Source organism: Pan troglodytes, chromosome 1 (assembly GCF_028858775.2).
Source record: "Pan troglodytes isolate AG18354 chromosome 1, NHGRI_mPanTro3-v2.0_pri, whole genome shotgun sequence".
Taxonomy (NCBI): domain Eukaryota; kingdom Metazoa; phylum Chordata; class Mammalia; order Primates; family Hominidae; genus Pan; species Pan troglodytes.
The window spans coordinates 79,308,470-79,328,470 of NC_072398.2; the positions used below are offsets into that span (position 1 = coordinate 79,308,470).

General features: G+C 38.5%; 2 protein-coding genes across 16 annotated transcripts in view; one reads left to right on the forward strand and one right to left on the reverse strand.

The window, feature by feature from the left end:
• Positions 1-10,923, reverse strand: part of FIRRM (FIGNL1 interacting regulator of recombination and mitosis) — a 57,551-nt gene extending 46,628 nt beyond the window's left edge. For 5 of the 14 annotated variants that reach the window (XR_010151838.1, XR_010151839.1, XR_010151837.1 and 2 more), the window contains exons 1-6: positions 10,744-10,873; positions 6,999-7,038; positions 4,977-5,065; positions 3,227-3,331; positions 2,642-2,782; positions 1,721-1,849 (exon numbers count right to left, since the gene is read on the reverse strand). Coding sequence is in view for 7 of the 14 variants with exons in the window: in XM_063795463.1 (XP_063651533.1) it covers positions 1,721-1,886; positions 2,642-2,782; positions 3,227-3,331; positions 4,977-5,065; positions 6,999-7,038; positions 10,744-10,854 (652 nt within the window). In the remaining 7 variants the exon portion in view is untranslated. Of the gene's footprint in view, positions 1-1,720; positions 1,887-2,641; positions 2,783-3,226; positions 3,332-4,976; positions 5,066-6,998; positions 7,101-9,969 lie in introns of all 14 variants that reach the window. The other 9 variants (XR_010151836.1, XM_063795467.1, XM_063795464.1 and 6 more) reach the window with 7 other exon arrangements.
• On the forward strand, positions 10,921-13,432 carry METTL18 (methyltransferase 18, RPL3 N3(tau)-histidine). Of its 2 annotated transcripts, none has more exons than XM_001139315.7 (2): positions 10,921-11,141; positions 12,064-13,432. In XM_001139315.7, exon 2 carries the CDS (start codon positions 12,266-12,268, stop codon positions 13,382-13,384), a length of 1,119 nt encoding a protein of 372 aa, XP_001139315.1. In that variant the 5' UTR covers positions 10,921-11,141; positions 12,064-12,265; the 3' UTR covers positions 13,385-13,432. The 2 variants fall into 2 exon arrangements, with proteins under 2 accessions (XP_001139315.1, XP_524959.1); XM_524959.8 differs by having other exon boundaries at positions 10,942-11,086.
• The last annotated feature ends 6,569 nt before the right edge of the window (positions 13,433-20,001 follow it).

The following is a 20,001-nucleotide window of genomic DNA, read 5'->3' on the forward strand; positions in this document are numbered from 1 at the left end:
TGGGGGTGAGTTTCTCCTATAATTAAAACTATCTACTGAACAATTTCAACATTTGATTGAATTAAAATACGTAACACAATTTGGAAACAGTTGTGTCAAAAGAATTATCTAAACTATTTAAGTGTCACACTTGTTAATGGTTTTTATAAATATTGAATATTAACTTCTGAAGTTTATACCTACCAGATGACCTAAATAAAACTAAAGATGTTCAGTGGAATAAAAGTTGTACCCTATTATAACTGAAATATTCTACAGATATAATTCTAATCCAAAATGACAAAACAAATTGCTAAGGAAAGAAAATCTAAAAAGGAAGAATTCAAATTAATTTCCATGGTATTCATGCAAGGCTTTTACTCAGTCTGTGGTAGATTATTTATAAAAATGGCCACAATGACTGCCCTTTGTGAATCCACACTTTTCCACAATGACTCTGGGCTAAACGCTATGACCTGCTGTGGCCCGGGGGACAATAATAAAATTAAGGCAAGCAGAAACTTGAAAAGTGCTAGCATACAGCGACCTGCTCACACTTTTGCTACTCTTAGAAACCCTGAAACCACTGGCATCAGGTATCTGAGATGGGGTGAGCCTGCTGGATGATGCACATGGCTTTCTCAAGTACTTCTGCCTCTGCCAACAGCCAGATGTGAATGAAGTCACTGAAGTCACATGGGTGAGCTAGTGCCCCAGGTGGATCAGAGAAAGTTGTCTCAGGGCATCCCACCCTAAACTGCAGACTCACAGAATCATGAATAAATAAATAGTGAATAAATAGATTTTGAGGTGGTGTGTTGCAGAGCAACAGGTGCCTGATACACTGCACAAAACCAACTTACTCTCTTTATACCAAAGTTTTGAATGCAAACTTTGCCTTTATATTGTTTTTCAAACTCTTGTTCATAATCCATTAATGAGTGATAAAATCAATGAAGTGTGTTACGAGCAGCAATTCTTTAAAAATAAACTAGTATTGGCTGGGCACGGTGGCTCATGCCTGTAATCCCAGCACTTTGGGAGGCTGAGGCAGGTGGATTACCTGAGGTCAGGAGTTCAAGACCAGCCTGGCCAACACGGTGAAACCCCGTCTCTACTAAAAATACAAAAATTAGCCAGGTGTGGTGGCGGACGCCTATAATCCCAGCTACTCATGAGGCTGAGGCAGGAGAATCGCTTGAGTCCGGGAGGCGAGGTTGCAGTGAGCCGAGATTGTGCCACTGCACTCCAGCCTGGGCGACACAGTGAGACTCTGTCTCAAAAAAATAAAATAAAATAAAAATAAACTAATATAAAGTGCATCACATGTAAAATGAGTTATTTCATTATAATATGTATATGAGAATAGACATATTTACATACACGTATGCACGTATTTATATGTATTCTGGAAGGAAATATAAACTGCATCTCAATATCAGTTATGGTTAAAAAAATGTGAAAGTTATTGTCTCTGAATATGGACAACCTCAGAGATTATAAAGTTATATAAGTTAATCATTGTGGAGAAATTACAGTAACTAAATATGCAAATCTAGGTTAAGGTACCCAAAATAAATTTTACAAATTCCAAATTTAAAGATTAAAAATTTATTTGGTAAGATTTAAATCAATTTTAATGCATAATTAGTAAGAAAATAACATGAATCATTAGAGACAATTTTAATTGATACATGATTTATAGTCACCATATACTAAGCAGAAAGTTTTCTTCACTCACCTATTACCATATTCAAAATATCATCATTGTCATCTGCTAAAGGGTCCATGCAAACCATGTCCAGCAGTTCCATTAACTGCTTTTGAAGAGAATAGGCCTCCTTGAAAAGAGCCTGGAGAAGGTCTGAAACTAGGTGTAAACACCCAGAATACACAGATTCACTATTCTGATTACGGATAAATAAAAATGAGAGAAAAAACAAATCAAAGCTCAAGAGCCAAATTTACTTTAATTCATACTATTAGAGATCATAAATTTACTGAATCACATATTCATTCATTGTTTAGTGAACATCCATTAAATATAGTGTGCTTCAAGAGATGCAAGCATGTATAAAATATTATTTCTGACTTCCATGATCTTGCAAATACAGAACTAAAAAAGGGTAACATTAGGCCAGGTGCATGACATTTTTAGCATCCTATCAGCAAAGAGAGGTATTAATTAACTAGTGATTTTCATTCGCCCAACAAATAGTAATATTAAAACTGTCTGTGCCCCATAAATTCTAGGCAAGCTTTTGTGCCTCAAGGCTACCTTTGGCATGTAGAGATGGACTAAATAAGGATTAACTTCCCTTTATAAAAGGATCTAATCATAATGGTAATTGAATATTGATCAATGCAACATGACATAACTATTTCAGGATCCCTGTGTCTGTCTCAACACAAATTCTTAAAACTTCTTTCTTTATAGAGGGGAAATAAGATAAAACTAAAAAACCCCAAAAAGCCACTTTTAATGACTTCCTTAAAACCACTTTTTTTGCAACAATTATTTACTTACATATTCTTTATTCTATGGAAAAGTTTATTTCAATAATATAGACTAAAATGTAAAATCTTATACAAACATTATTTTACTCAGGCCCTATGCACATTGATTATATACCATTCAAAGTATAATTAGACCTTTACTCACCTTACAATGCACAAATGTGCTTTTAATTATATGAAGGACTGAGGAGGGGAGACTCTGAATATTTTCCAAAATGATGGATTCCTGTGTGGCACAGATATGCTGAACACATCCTGTAAGAGCTCCTAAGAGCTGCACCATTGTCTGTGAATAAGGAAGGAAATTTCACTTAGAATATATTTTTTGTGCACTGAAAAGGTATTAGTCAGCATGCTGGGTGCTACAAATACAGCAGTGAACAAAACACAGTCTCTTCCTCTTTTCACAGAACTTTAGTCTATCAGAACTACAAATACTGGAACAACTGTCTAGCCATTTAGAATACTAACACAAACTTCAAAACACATGGCAGGTGTTCTACACATATCCCTTGAAAATACAGGTAGGGTCAGCTAGCTTGATGACTTCTCTTCTTATAAGAGTTTATTATTCAGAATTCATGTTTCTATATTCACGTCTTTAATTCTATAAATTTAATTCCAACATTAGGCCATTACATAAGAATACATAGCTAATCAGTATCAGTATAAAAATTTTGACATTCTTTAAGCTCCCTCTCTCTCCTGCTTTCTAATACATTTGACTTACTTGTAAAATATTCCTTAGAGTGGTCTGGATTTCCAAATTTTGGCTTGACAGTCCTCTGGCTTGACTGGTTAATTCATACATCATGTCATCAAATAATTTCACAGTCTGTAAAAACAAATCAAGTAATAAACAGGAATAAGAGAAATCACTAGAAAAGACAAGACAAAACTTTACAGAGAAAACACAATACGATAATTTGATTTTGCACTAGTAACATCCACAGGCTATCATCTAGCTTAACAATTGTACCTAATTAAGCACAAAATATAGAGAAAAGGTATTTTTACAACATAATCCCCCCAAAAGCCCCAAACAGAAATTTATTTTCCATTTCTATGGTTTGAATCTATTTAATAGCATCAATTTTTTAAAAAAATCACTCAAAGTTCATGTTTTAGAGATGCAAAAAATAAAAGTATTACTTTTGCACAATAAATTTGACTGTCTTGAAGAATCCACATTCATACAGTCATTTACAAGGGTATTTTCTGGAAGGAATTTGCACTGAATCGCCTATTCACTACTCACTTATTTTCTAACCAGTTTCCTTTTGACCCAATTCAAGCTAACCTTCCTGAATTAAGGGTATAGTAAATGACCTTGCAAACAAGCTTTTTGTCTGTGAAAAGTTAGCCACCCTAGATCTTAATACTTGGATCTTTCTAACAATTTAAATGACCTAAACATTATAAGAATAGCAACACAGTCAACAATACAATGTAGCTAAAGAAAATACTGTTTCCCATAGGCCTGTTAACACTCAACATCCATTTTCATCTATGTAACAGTTGAATCTTTTTCTGGTGGTCAAGAACAAATTCTAAGAAATATTTCAGATAGAGAATCATCAAGTGACTATGAGTACAAGAAATGTGAAAGATTACGATTCAAAGCTAAAGTTAGAAACCCATTTCAATAAGAGATTAATTACAAATAATGTTTCATTTTGGCACCAAAGTATCTTTAGTTCCCTCCATTTAAAACAAAAAAGGTATGCTTGTGCTTTTCAGAGAAAACATATACCATATATATCTAAAATGTAATAACATATTCTGTGAATTTAATGTTTTCTCTTAGTTACTTGATTTTGCCAATATTCCAGCTTTTCTTTTTTTTTTTTTTTTTTTTTTGAATTAAGGGTTTCACTCTGTCACCCAGGCTGGAGTACAGTGGCTTTAAAATACAAGAGCATTTAAAATTGACTACAAGTAACTTAAATTCAGTTAGTAAAAGAACCACACAATCTGAAAATATAAGTTCTTTTTTTTTTTTTTTTGAGACGGAGCATCGCTCTTATTGCCCAGGCTGGAGTGCAATGGCACGATCTTGACTCAATGCAACCTCCGCCTCCCAGGCTCAAGCAATTCTCCTGTCTCAGCCTCCCAAGTAGCTGGGATTACAGGCACCCGCCACCACGTCCAGCTAATTTTTTGTATTTTTAGTAGAGATGAGGTTTCATCATGTTGACCATGGGTGGTCTCGAACTCCTGACCTCAGATGATCTGCCCACCTCAGCCTCTCAGAGTGCTGGGATTACAGGCATGAGCCACCGTGCCGGGCCTATAACAATTTTTAACTGCCTAATGATCACACTAACACCATTATAGTCTCACATGAGATCTACTTACTCCTTATTTTTATTTTGAATATATTTGATATATTAGAAAAACAGAGCCATAATTAATAATAAATCATCTAAGACTGAGGCTAGATTCCTTATAACATGTATTTTCAGGTAATAGTATTATACCTTTGGTAACACTTGTGAAAAGAAAGTCTGTTCCAATGTCAGGTGGTTCATATGAGGTAAAAACATTTCTACAATAATTTTCAAAATTTCTGTAAAGCAAATAACAAATTTTATAAAAATATTGTCATGTCAGTCAACAAAGGCCACTGCCCTTTATTAAATGCAAGAATACTACCAATCTAAAGCTTGATACACTTTCAAAATATCACATTATATACAGAGAAACTATTAAGTAGTAGCCAAAAAAAAAAAAAGAGAGAGAGAAAGGAAACGACCTACATATCCAACAATTGTGGACCAGTTAAATAGGTGTGTGTACATCTATTGAATAGGATCTGCCATCATTAAAATAACATTTTAAAACATGAAAAATGTTCACAATGTAGTTAAACAAAAAGTTTCCAAAATATAACACCAATTTTAATGTAGATAAACATGTACAAAGAATGATGGATAGGCTGGCAGGAATATACGGAAATGAGATGAGACTGTTCTCATCGAAATCTTAACCATTTCAGATTAGATGTTTTGTAATCTTTTCTGTTTTTCTATATGTTTCATATTTTCCACAATGAACATGAATCACTTCTATACTCAAGATAAAAAACTAATTTACTTAAAAAAAATTATGCCACGCACGGTGGCTCACGCCTGTAATCCTAACACTTTGGGTGGCTGAGGCGGGAGGATTGCCTGAGCCCAGGAGTTAAAGACCACCTGGGAAACATGACAAGACCTCATGTCTACCAAAAAATAAATATATAAATAGAAAATTAGCCACGCATGGTAGCACACACCTGCAGTCTCAGCTACTTGGAAGGCTGAGGTGAGAGGATTGCTTGAGCGTGGGAGATGGAGGCTGCAGTGAGCTAGCTATGTTCGCACCACTACACTCCAGTTTTGGTGACAAAGCAAGACCCTGTCCCCCAAAACAAACAAACAAAAACATAGGCCAAGCATCATGGCTCAGACCTGTAATCCCAGCACTTTAGAAGATGGAGGCAGGAGAATAGCTTGAACCCAGGAGTTCAGGCTGCAGTGAGCTATGATCGCACTACTGCTCTCCAGCCTGGGCAACAGAGCGAGATCTTGTCTTGAAAACAAAACAAAACAAAACAAACTCTGGGGCCAGGCTCAGTGGCTCACGCCTGTAATCCCAGCACTTATGGAGGTCAAGGCAGAAGGATCACTTGAGCTCAGGAGTTTTGAGACCAGCCTGGCCAACATGGTGAAACCCCATCTCTACTAAAAATACAAAAATTAGCCAGGTGTGGTGAAGCATGCCTGTAATCCCAGCTACTTGGGAGACTGAGGCAGGAGAATCACCCGAACCTGGAAGGTGGAGGTTGCAGTGAGCAAAGATCACGCCACTGCACTCCAACCTGGGTGACAAAACGAGACTCCAACAAAAACAAAGGAAAAAAAAAAATTAGGTCCCATTACACAATGTAGATTCAAATTATAAATGAATATTCCACAACCAAGTGAACTCTAAATAGAAAAGCTAACTCAAAATATGAGTAAACTGAGCAGTCTAAACTCTCTTCTGACTAGAAGAATGAATCTCATCAAGTAAGACTGATGAAGACATGAAAATGAGAAAGTCAACTTCCTCCAAATGATAAATTTGTTATCACCTAGACAATCAGCTTTTGGCAATTTAGAAAGCATTTTCTAAATGACACTAAACATGTTAGAGGCTGATAGTTATTCAGTAGACTGCATATCATGTTTTATATAGGTCTAATCATAACAACTAACGTTTAATATTTACAATTTGTTTATACATACATCATCAACAAAACACTTTGGTATTTATCCAAAATGTAATTTAAAACTTTTAAGTGCTGGAATTTGAACGAATTTGTTCATTTCAAGTAACTGAAGGTTATAAAGGCTGTAACATAGAGAACAGTTACATTTCAAGGGAATACAAAACTGTAAGGACACATCTACCGAGGTATGTGGGGACTCGGAACTTAACATCAAAGTACATCATACAGTTAAAACAATTTTACTTACGAATATGCTCAATCCAACTGTCAGAATGTTGAGACAATGAGTAGGATAATTAAGGAAGATACTAGTATCATAGTAATAGGGTATTCATTACTCAGAACAAACCTAAAAAAAAATAAAACCCTTTTGAAATTTAAGCAATGACCCATAAGAGATTGGAATTGGACTCAAATTACTGGCTTAATTTTGCTTTTAAAAACTTAAGATTTATTAGGTAAACAGTATTGTGAAAACACATTAAAGAAATATTTTGAAAATTGCCCAGGGACAAACTTGCCTTTTCAAACTATGCATAGTCATGAAATATTTTTGACAGATGAGAAACAATGCTACAATAATCCACAGGTTTATGATTTATTTATTTATTTTTTTTAGAGAGAGGGTCTCGCTCGGGGCCAGGTGGGGTGGCTCACACCTGTAATCCCAGCACTTTGGGAGACCTAGATGGGCAGAACAAGAGGTCAGGAGTTCAAGACCAGCCTGGCCAATATGGTGAGAACCCGTCTCTACTTAAAATACAAAATAATTAGCTGGGCATGGTGGCGCACACCTGTAATCCCAGCTGCTCAGGAGGCTGAGGCAGGAGAATCACTTGAAACTGGGAGGCAGAGGTGGCAGTGAGCCAAGATCGCGCCATTACACTCCAGCATAGGCGAGACTCCGTCTCAAAAAAAAAAAAAAAAAAGAGAGACGGTCTTGCTGTCACCCAGGATGGAGTGCGGTGACATGATCACACCTCACTGCAGCCTCAAGCTCCTGGGCTAAAGTGACCCTCCCATACCAGCCTCTCAAGGAGCTGGGATTAGAGATGCACACCACCATGCCCAGTTTGTACTTCCGATTTCTATTACAAGAAATTTTTCTTTCCTCAACATTTCTATTGTACTTAATTTATACCTAAGTCACTCATCACCTTCTATCTTATTTTCATATTACTTACATACCTATCTTACCAACTTCATTTGACTGAAATTCTTCTGCACATAGCAGCTTACAAATACACGACAATTAATTCTTCATATACACCATCAAGAATAATTGTTAGAATAATTGTTAGAAATGTTTTACTGTAACAACACCGTAAGAATCATCAAAGAATGTCAATAAGAAAAATGAATAACCCGGCCGGGCACGGTGGCTCACGCCTGTAGTCCCAGCACTTTGGGAGGCTGAGGCAGGCGGATCACGAGGTCAGGAGTTCGAGACCAGCCTGGCCAACATGGTGAAACCATCTCTACTAAAGATACAAAAAATTAGCCGGGCATGGTGGCACGTGCCTGTAATCTCAGCTACTCGGGAGGCTGAGGAAGGAGAATCGCTTGAACCTGGTTGCTGTGAGCTGAGATCGCACCACTGCACTCCAGCCTGGGTGACAGGGTGAGACTCCGTCTCAAAAAAAAAAAAAAAACAAAAAAAACCCCATAGTCCTACCACAGTAATACAAGAATTCATTCCTCTTCTGAAATCTTATTTTTTACAGCAGCAATCAAAATGAGGTCATCATTAACTCAAATTTGAGTTCAGTAGGGTAGAATTGGCCTCATGAAAAAACTTCAGTAAAGCTCAAATAATTACCAGCTGTTCCAAAATTAGTCAGTTATGATTATGCAGACATGCAGGTAAGGCCTGGAAAATAATACGTAAAATGCAAAACATGAAAATGATTTTGGGGGGTAATGGCATTGTAGATTTATTGCAAATTTTTCATTTGTTAAAATAGTGAAGCTAAAATACTACCATAAGCTGAAAAAAAGTATTGTCTAATTAGACTCCCAAGTATTTTTAAAACATGAAATATTTTTAGCCCTTTAATGAATGCTTACTATGTGTCAGGCACTGTTCTAGATGCTGAGGGTAACGCTGTGAAGAAAATCAACATCCTGCCTTTATGAACTTTGCAACATAATGTGTAGAAGTGGAAAATACACAAAGCAAACAAGAGCATTTCTTTTAATGGTAATGTGCTTTTTAGAAAACTGAACAGGCCAATGTGATACAAGTGTAAGACTGCGTTTGGGGGAACTGCCTAAGATTGAAGGCTCTGAAAAAGCCCCTCTAAGGAAGTGACATTTGGGCCAAGACATAAACATGAAATATGCAAAAGGCTGAGAGAACAAATCAGGCTGAGCAAAAAGATCTTGAGGTAGGTGAGCCTAATGTATTCATGAACAGAGTGTAGTTAATTAACTAGGTATGAGAGAAGGGCAAGGCTTATATCACCTGGAACCTTGAAGGTAAAGTGGTTTAAAAAGGGAAATGACGAGATCTATGTTTTTCCCCTCTTAACTTTTTTGGAATAATGAATTATGAGTAGAAACAAGGAAACAATACTCCAAGTGAGAGGTGATAAGGGTTTGGAATCAGAGTGGTAGCAATGAGGATGGAGATAAACGGATTGATTCAAGACATAGTTTGGAATCAGAAACAATAGAACTTACTGATCGGGTGTGTTAGAGAGAGAGGATTCAAGGTTTCAGTTTGTGAAACCATTTACTCAGATGAAGAAAACTAGAGAAGTTTGGGCTTTTTTGAATATGTCGTTTGAAGTGCAAAGCTAGGTGGGAATGTTGACTTTCAACTTAATGAAGTCTCTCTATAAGCTTTGGGGAAGAAGAGGAATCACGTTCTGTGTCTCTGTTCTCCCAAAGCCTAACACCATGTCTCACACACATTATGCATGCAGTTTAAGTGTTTTTGAATGTTTTGAGGGTGGCTATTTGTTTTCAAGTTGAAACTCCTTGAAGACGGCAATTCTGTATCTACACAAAAACTAAAAAAGGGGGCTTTGGCACCTTCTGAGATTTTGCTAATGCCTAGGTGAATAACTTCTATGTGATTACATAGGGCTTTAGCTGCACAATATTTGTGCAGTATTGAGATTCTCTCAAGTGAAGGTTACTTTTTTTCTTTTGAGTGTAATTGTATAAAGCTGGGCTCAAATGTTGTGAAAAAGATACATATACATATGGTTTACCATGAAAGGCTAGGATTCCAGGCACATTTACAACCACAAAGGCATGAGACCAATCAAGAATGTGCTGCACCCGGACGAAGAAGGCGCTAAGCGCCTCAAATCCAACAGTTGAAAGCCAACAACAAGCGGAAGCAACTCTTTCAGAAAGACTCCAGCCTGGGTGAGAGGAGTGAGAACTTGTCAAAAAAAAAAAAGAAAGAAAGAAGAAAAAGAGGTCTGAGAGGGGAAGGAGGAAAATCATTTTTATTTACTGAACATCTTTTAAAGATTTCACACCATAGAACTATGTCCTTTAATTCTCACAACGCTAAGAAAGCCCTTATTCATATTCACCACCCTTTTTACGGGAGACAAAAGCTCAGAGTATCTCGCTTTACCTCAAACTATTAAGAGCCAGAGCTATCCTCATACCGCAGGTCTCAGTCCTTGCCTCCCCCATTATCCACTAGCAAAAGTATTTACACTTAATTGCAAGCAACGAGTACAGAAAAACTCAAAGAAGGAATGGAAGAAAACGCCACATCCACTGCTAAAACCTTGGGTCAGAACACGTCCGTGAGCCTTTCCAGGGCCAAAGCCTTACTTAAATCTACCACGGTTGTCGCTTCCCCTCCAGTCCCTCACTTTTCATCCCACTCACTGACAAAGAAAAGAGGGGGTTCAGGCCGCGGTAATATAACCCAGCCTGGCGGTGGGTCTGAAGGGACAGAAGAGAAAGGTTCGCGACCCGCCCACACCCTTCTCTAGGTAGAAGTGACAACCAAGGAAGGATATGAGGAGTCGGGGCAGGACGGACGGCAGTTCCCGGCGGCATAGCTCCTCTGGCCAGCTACTTAATTCTTCCAGGGGAACCGCGCTAGCTGGGACCGCACCTTCCTGAGACATACTTTCGTCAAACAGGAGAGCTTCAAACCAGACCCGCCAAAGCCCAGACCGGAAACTCGCAGTCCCGCCAACCCTTGCGCGCTCTCCGCCGGCTCCAAACCATAGAGAGGAGGGCGGCTGGTTTCTTGGTGAGCCCGGGTCCCTCAAGGCCGGAAAGAACGTCGGGCTTCTCTAGTCCCTGGAGGACTCGACTCACTGGTGCGCGATTTAGGTCCGGAGGAGGCGTCGTGAGGTGAGCTTTTTCAGAAGCGCGATCCCAGGACACGTCGGGAAGCAAGCATCCCCAGGTCTGGATCACTGTAAACATTACATTCAAATGGGGAGGTGAGGGCCAGAAGTCCCCACTTCTGGGGTCGGATTTGTTCCGGGACCTGCAGCCGGAAGTGACTCCAAGCCTTGCAGCGTGATGGGAGAGGAAAGAGGCGCGTTCCTAGCCGCGGGACTGGGTGACCCGCCTCTCCCCCAAATTGTAAATCTTGTATAAAGGGAACAAAGATCCCACTTGCCAGAACTGTGAAAATTGAGGCAGATGATATAGTGTCTAGCGCAGTAGATAGAAGATTCTCAATAAAGTTGCTTCTTATTTCTACAGGTCTCTCCAAACTACTGCAGTGCCCTAGTTTGCGTTTGCTCTGCCACCGAATTAGTCTCTACTAATTATTGCCAAATTACCCCCACTTCCATACACTTAGGGCTGCTGTTCTCGACTAAATGTTTGGAGTGAAGTCTTGGATGAATTTACACACACCAGGCCATACCTATGCATGTTTTTAAAAGGACGCTGACTTACCAAAATAAAATACTGCACCTCTTCTGTAAAAGACAGAAGTGAAGTTATTCTGGAAGCTTAGGGGGTGAATATGGTTGGACACAAATCAAGACAGCTGAAAGACAGCAAGTAGCTAGGCTGTCCTGTCTGAATATCTTGGACTTTATGTTTGTCCAGGTGGTAGTGGTGGTGGTTGCTGCTGCTGCTGTTCTTCTGTTTGTTTTTATAGTTGATTTTCTTCTCCCACTTTTGAACCCTTAAGGTGTGTATGAGTGTCCAAATCTCTTATCTCTCTCTCTTCCCCACAACTTTTTAAGAAAAAGCAGCTGTATGGTGGGACGGGGAGGGGTGGGGGTGGCTGTTTAATATTACACTTTAGTGAAATATGCCATTTTGCTTTAATCATCATTTTCTTTCTTTTTTTTTTTTTTTCTTTCCAGAGCTGCTTGGAAAGAGGACCAAAGACGTCTAAAAAGTCATTTGGAAATATCTCTAAATATTTGTTACCATGTATAAGCTGCTAAAGAGAAATTGGGCCCAACAAAACTAATTGAATAATTGAGGCAGATTTGTGTGTATCATCAAATTCTATCCAGAAGTTGAAGAATCTGAATTTAAAGATTGTGTGCATTTAATAAGAGGATGACCTTTCAGTTTAATTTCACTATAGAAGACCATCTGGAAAATGAATTAACACCCATTAGAGATGGAGCTTTGACCCTGGATTCCTCAAAAGAGCTGTCAGTCTCAGAAAGTCAAAAAGGAGAAGAGAGGGACAGAAAATGTTCTGCAGAACAATTTGACTTGCCTCAGGATCACTTGTGGGAACATAAGTCAATGGAAAATGCAGCTCCCTCTCAAGACACAGACAGTCCACTCAGTGCAGCCAGCAGTTCAAGGAACTTGGAGCCACATGGAAAACAGCCCTCCTTGAGAGCTGCCAAAGAGCATGCTATGCCTAAAGATTTAAAGAAGATGTTAGAAAATAAAGTCATAGAAACATTACCAGGTTTCCAGCATGTTAAGTTATCAGTAGTGAAAACCATCTTGTTGAAAGAGAACTTCCCTGGAGAAAACATAGTTTCAAAAAGCTTTTCTTCTCACTCTGATCTGATTACAGGTGTTTATGAGGGAGGCTTAAAAATCTGGGAATGTACCTTTGACCTCCTGGCTTATTTCACAAAGGCCAAAGTGAAATTTGCTGGGAAAAAAGTCTTGGATCTTGGTTGTGGATCAGGTTTACTGGGTATAACTGCATTCAAGGGAGGGTCCAAAGAAATTCACTTTCAAGATTATAACAGTATGGTGATTGATGAAGTAACCTTACCTAATGTAGTAGCTAACTCCACTTTGGAAGATGAAGAAAATGATGTAAATGAGCCAGATGTGAAAAGATGCAGGAAACCAAAAGTAACACAACTATATAAATGCCGATTTTTTTCTGGTGAGTGGTCTGAGTTTTGTAAGCTTGTACTAAGCAGTGAAAAACTTTTTGTAAAATATGATCTCATTCTCACCTCAGAAACCATTTACAACCCAGATTATTATAGTAATTTGCACCAGACTTTCCTTAGACTGTTAAGTAAAAATGGACGTGTACTTTTGGCCAGCAAAGCACATTATTTTGGTGTAGGTGGAGGTGTTCATCTCTTTCAGAAGTTTGTAGAAGAAAGAGATGTTTTTAAGACCAGAATACTCAAAATAATTGATGAAGGATTGAAGAGGTTCATAATTGAAATAACTTTTAAGTCTCCTGGTTAATTAACGTTCACTGAGTATCCAAAATGAAATAAACAGAAGGACCAAAAATTTGAGTGTTTGATTTCTGTTTTGCTATTATTTTTCCTGAAATTTTGATGTTGTTTGTTTAGTTTTGTTTATCCAAATCATAAGTGAGCTATGTTACCAATCTTGTACTCACTAGGTGAAACTGAGAATGTATCCTTGTGCATTTGATGAGATCTCCTGGGAAATCATTTTGTAAGAAAATCCGGTATTCTCCATCTTCATTCTATTTGACCTTTTACCACCTTTGACGTTACATGAAATTGTTCCCAGGAAATCCTGCCATTTCTTCTCTCAAGTCTGTGAATTTCTTCCCAGTCTTCGTTAGTTCCTTGTTCACATTAATATATATCACTAAATATTAGGTTGGGGCCTTATGTAAATAGGAAGAGGTTTTTGTTTCATTTTGTTTTTATATTCATTTACCTTGTATAGTAAGGATCAGAATGCTGAGAATTTAACTAAATTCACATGGAGATGAGGAAACAAAGGGAATCTGTGACAGAGTATAAAAGTAATACAGAGAACTTGTACTACTTGAGGTTTACCCCTTATAGCCAAGTAAAAGATCCTGCAGTCTTGGTAGGAGGAAAAAGAATAAGAAAGGAGAATTCCAGATTTGGGGGAGTATAGACTTACCAGTTGTTAAATAGTAGGAAAGAAAGGAGAAAGTGTTTTGTTGATTCAAATGCAAAAATTTTCACATGTTACCACATTGGGAATTGGGATCTGCCTTGCTCTCTATAAGAACAGTAAAACTGACAGCATTTTTTTCTCTCTTGGAAGTAGCTAAAATAATCGGACATCATGGATTCAATTGAATGTGATATTTACTGGACTTTGTATAGTATCTTGCATAATACTTAAAACCTTATGAGGTATATGTCATCCCCATTTTAGTAGCGATCATAATAGCTAACTAGCATTTACTGTATACAGGGCAGAAGAGCTTTACATATGTTAACATTAAGTATTCATAACTGCCCTATAAGACTCCAAGAAGTTAATTGATTTGCTCCCAGTCACATTTCTCACCTTGAACCAGCATCTGAAGGCTTTAAAATCTTTACACTCTTTCATCACCCAGTGGTCTCAACTCTACCAATGCCTATTTTCATCACAAATATTTCTGAGCACCCTCTTACTATGCTAAGATGAAAGTCATAGTTAAGGAAACTTACTTATATACATTATTAAAAAGCATATTCCTAGTTTATATATAATTATATGTGATACTCATTCACAACTCTAATATGAAGAAAGTAATTTATAATCAAATAATTTATATCTCATCAGATACACACACAGATGTAGCTACACAGAAGACATGCAGCAGCCAGATGCTTATACCTAGCAACAGGGGTCCCTGATGCCTGGGCCATGGACCAGTACCGGTCCGTGGCCTGTTAGGAACTGAGATGCATGGCAGGAGGTGAGTGGTAGGCAAATGAGTATTACTGCCTGAGCTCTGTCTCCTGTCAGATCAGCAGCGGTGTTAGATTCTCATGGGAGTGCACACCCTATTGTGAACTGCATGTGTGAGGGATCTAGCTTGTGCACTCCTTGTGAGAATCTAATGCCTGATGATCTGAGGTGGAACAATTTCATCCTGAAACCACTCCCCTGCCCAGCCCTTCATGGAAAAATTGTCTTCCACAAAACTGGTCCCTGGTGCCAAAAAGGTTGGGGACTGCTAACCTAGAGTACCATTACTGAAAATGCCACAGCTACAATTCCAGACTTACCTACTAGGTAAGGTAGAACAAATTGGCCTTGACAGCTGGATTGGGGAATTGAGGTACAAATCACTGGATAGAGGCTCATAATACATTAATTGGTTTCAATGATTTTGAGACAAATAGGTATCTCTTAATTCTCCAAGAGAATTAGACTTTTAATGAGGTCTCATCCAGGAGGCCCATTCAGGAACAGCAGAGACATAGCCTCTAACTAGGGGCTCAAGACACAATCTCATTTCCCAGGGAGAGGGTCCAACAAGTGCAGAAAGGATCAAAGCAGAAGCCCAGTCATGGGAACTAGATAATTTGGGGCATTAAAGATAAATTTGGGGCCAGGCATGGTGGCTCACACCTGTAATCCCAGCACTTTGGGAGGCCAAAGCAGGCAGATCACCTGAGGTCAGGAGTTTGAGACCACCCTGACCAACATGGAGAAACCCCTTGTCTACTAAAAATACAAAATTAGGTGGGCGTGGTGGTGCATGCCAGTAATCCCAGCTATTAGAGAGGCTGGGACAATAGAATCGTGAGAAGCGCTTGAACCCAGGAGGCGGAGGTTGCAGTGAGCCGAGATCACGCCATTGCCCTCCAGCCTAGGCAACAGGGGAAGACTCAACAAAAAAAGAAAAAGAAAAAAAAAAGATAAATGTGGGGGTATCAAACAGCCCAAAGGGAACACACCTACCCAAGATAGCTGGCAGCAAAAGGGACTTGAGACACAAATTATGGCTACAAATCCAGGAAACGGATACGCAGCTTTCTCATGTAACAGTATCATTTAATCATTTAAGGGTTATGATAACTTGGGTTAAAATTCGATTTCTCCATCTGCAAAACAAGATTTATAATATTATACCCCTAGCAGAGTTCCTTGAAGGTTAAGAGTTAAGCATTTATCATGGTTCCTATCAAGTTTCCTATGTATAAGTGGAAATTATTATTTTTAATAATTCGTACTATTTATTCACCTATTTTCTGAACCAGATAGGAAGTCCTGCTCACTTTTGTTAAAAATGGTGTTTGTGCCTTTACAGTATACAAATTTCAGTTCAGAACCTGAAGAAACCACTAAGTTCTAAACCTCGCTCTGCCCACCATTAATCTCCACTCTCTTTCATCCCGTTCCCCTCCCTACTCCTCACCTCTGCATTCCTAAATTGTCTTTTTTGGAAGCTTTGGTTGCAGATTATTTAGGATGAAGAAGAGTGCGTCTTGTAAATTTGCTTCTAAAACCCAGTCACATATGTGCTATGTTCTGCCTTTAAACTGCCCATTTCTCAGATGTGCCTGTCCTCTAAGTTCCAGTTTTCATGTCCCACAGACGACGTTCTGTCCATGGTTCAGAAACTCATGGAAATGTCTCTGTGCTGACTGAGTTATGACTTCTCTGTGTCAAATGTGATGGCCAGTGACACATCTGCTATAGGGTCTGTGGGGTGGATAAGTGTCAGCGTTTCATCTGGAGAATTAGATTTTCGAGAAGATTAAACCTATCTTCACTTTTCAATGCCGTCCATAGTATTTTCTTCAGGTGCTTACTAAATGGTCATTTGAAAAAGAGGAATAGCAAGGAAACTCTGACTCCATGAACTTGAGTCTTTGCCTCCACTTCAGCTGGGACATTTTGAATTTTTTATACCATGGTTATGATGGCATTGTGATTGTTGATAATAAGGATTTTCTTTGGGTAAAAGTACACATTTAAAATTGCCATCATAACTAGCGCAACCCAGGAGAGAAGTTGCTCTGTGCTTTGTAAGACTCCTCTACTGCAGTCCAAGGATGCAGCTTCTATATAGCCCAGATGGTTGGGGGAAGCCACAGTACATTTATGACTACTAGCTATCCAATTTCTGCCTTTTCAAGGAATTAAAATTCAGATAGCCCTTAAAAGGAGTTTCATCATCTATACGGGAGGTTATCTAACAAAAATGCTATTTCTGTTTGAAAGAAACTATGTAAAAATTACAATTACGATTACAAAGAACAACTTTATAACTTAAATATTACTTAACTTGAATATTACTAAAGAAAGTGGGCATTTTACCCCTCACAGAGCAAGGCGAGTGGCCAATTTGTGATCTGCAAAAAAAAAGATATGATGCAGGGATACTGTAGCTATCTTTTTCCATTTTCTGATGGGATGGAAAAAGTGGATGTAAAGGCTTGCCTTTGGCAGTAAAGTTGACCCTTGAACAACATGGGGGCAGGGGTGCCCACCGCCCTGCAGTTGAAAATCCACATACAACTTTTGACTCCTCGAAAACTTAACCACTAATAGCATACTCTTGACCTGAAGCCTTACAGATAACATAAACAGTCAACTAAGACATATTTTGTATGTCATATGTATTATAGATTGTATTCTTACAATAAATTAAGCTAGAGAGAAGAAAGTGTTAAAAAATTAGGAGGAAGAGAAAACATATTTACTCTTCACTAAGTGGAAGTGGATCATCATAAATGTCTTTGTGCTTGTCATCTTCAAGTAGACTTCAAGTATCTTTGAGTAGACTGAGGAGTAGGAGGAAGAGGATTGGTTGATCTTACTGTCTCAGGGGTGGCAGAGGTGGAAGAAAATCTGCGTATAACTGACCATGCAATTCAAATCCATGTTGTTCAAGGGTCAGTTGTATATATTTTAAGCCTTTACAATAGAATTGCATGTACTTAGTCTCATGAAACCCCAAGTGCCTTGGCTGTGCTGCTGCTAGACTGTGTGTTTCACAGTACAAAGATAAAGATGCTCCTTCCTCCAGGCAGATTCAGCCCCATGATAGGGGGAATGGTGGGGTAAGTCAAACAAAATCTGTTTTTAGCCCCACTTGCCCTTTCAACTCTTCTTAGTCATCTTGTGGCTTAGTACTACAAACTTCCACAGTCTTCCAACTGATAAGATATAGGAAAATGGGCAAAAAGTGATCAAAATAAAAAAAAAGTATGCAACATACATCACATGTAACATACATCACATTACAGGGGGCTGTAAGAGATGGGTTTTCCTTCTCACAATGATTTGGTGCTCACAAGAGCCATTCCATTGAGGACATCCAGCATGGCAAAATGGAATAAAGTTTTAGTAATCTCATTGTGCAGTAGATTGTTAAAGAAAAAAATGGTTCAATGTTACTTGTTAAAGCATGGTAAGGCAGACTTTATTCATTACCATTGAGATAGTATACGGACCATGGCAATGGGATTTTGCAGTAGGGGGGAGAAAATAGGCTTAACTGCAGAGTATGGGCAAGTGGGAATTTATAGCCGAGGAGCAAGGTGGGTCAAGGAGTCAGTGGATGAAAAAATACTAAGAGGAAGCATCAAGGGTAAGGAGGATTCTAATCTAACAGAACTTAATAGAATTCTCGCTGAAGACAAGCCAGACACTACCAGGGAGGGAGATAGTGACTTTTGAGGTGGGGATTCTTGCTAAACTGACTTAGCAGAGCTCTTTACTAAAACTGGATTTTACCAAAAAGTCTACAGGTGGGCATAAGAGAAAGCCCAGAAGCCTAACTAAATTTTGGCCAAGGAAAGAATCTGTCAAGGTGAATGCAGAGTTTGAACTGGAAATTAGGGCTACAGAAGCAAGTATTCCTGTGTGAGCCTCCCACCACTGCACACTGCACACTGCACACTGCACCCTGCAGGGAAAGCATCAAAATGAGCACTGAAGTCAGATGGCTGCTGAAATCTGTCCCTATCGCCCCATTCAAGAGCCTTAGATGTTCTCTGCCCATCCTGGCTACACTGCAGCAGCAGCAGCATAGTTCTGAAAGCCTCTAAACATAATCCAGTTAGCCACACAGTATCTGTGTAGCTCTAGTAATTTTCAAAGTCTGCTCTCAAACCTCCAGCAGGTCTCCACCAGTAAAGTTCTACTACTGGTCCCAGTAGAGCGGTCACAGATCATTCAATCAGCTCAGTCACCTCTCAGATCTTCCTAAGGCTACAGAGGAGAAATCAATATGCTTCACAATGTGTAGATAACAAACTTGTCCACTGTAAGATCCTGAAAATTTTATTCAAAGAGATAAATAGGAAAAAAATTTCTATTCTGTCATGTCTGGTCAAGACTCATCCAGATTCTTCTTTCTGTGTGTCTAAAATGTCCTAGAGCTCAAAATTCTTCTAGATCTCTGCTATTTTAGGATAAATAACTTCTAGTGAATTTCTATAAACTTGATGGTGTGCTTATTTTAAATTGCATGAAAAAAGTATTCAGTGTGTGGGCATTTTTTTTAAAGGGAGAATGCGTGTGGAAAGGTACACTAATGCCTAGAAATTCAGAACACATCCAGTCAGCTCAGTGGCACAGCAAATTGTGCCACTCTCTATGCCAGCTTTTTTATTATCATTGCTATTCCACCCTCTTTGCGTTTTAAAAATCTTCAGAGGAAGACCCATTTTTAATGATTTGCTTTTCTTCCCTAAGCTTTCCACAGATTAAACTCTGCATCCTGTTTGCTTTGCTGTGTTCAAGCTTCTCCAGGATTTTTACAATAACTTCTAAGGAAAAATACCTCAGAGATGCATTTTCTTAGAAGGGTGGTCAGATGTTTTGAATATTCTGCATTTTATTTTCTTTAACAGGAAATACATGCATGCCTGTATTTTAAATATTAAAATAACCACTCGTTTAACTTTGTGACTAGCTTTCATTTTCCCAAAGTAGGAAAAAAATATTATTTATATAACCTCCCTCTTTGTGTTTCTGAAATACTTCAGAAACTCTTGTGTCTTATCTCCCAACATAGTTCAACATAAAGAGAAATAACCTTAGTTACAGTTGAAATCATTAGAGATTCTTAAGTTTCTGGTAATTTTAATTAGGTTCGCTATCATCTATTACTGTCG

Excerpts from the sequence above, each read along its gene's own strand:
- METTL18 (XM_001139315.7), top strand. The coding sequence starts at position 12,266 with ATGACCTTTCAGTTTAATTTCACTATAGAAGACCATCTGGAAAATGAA.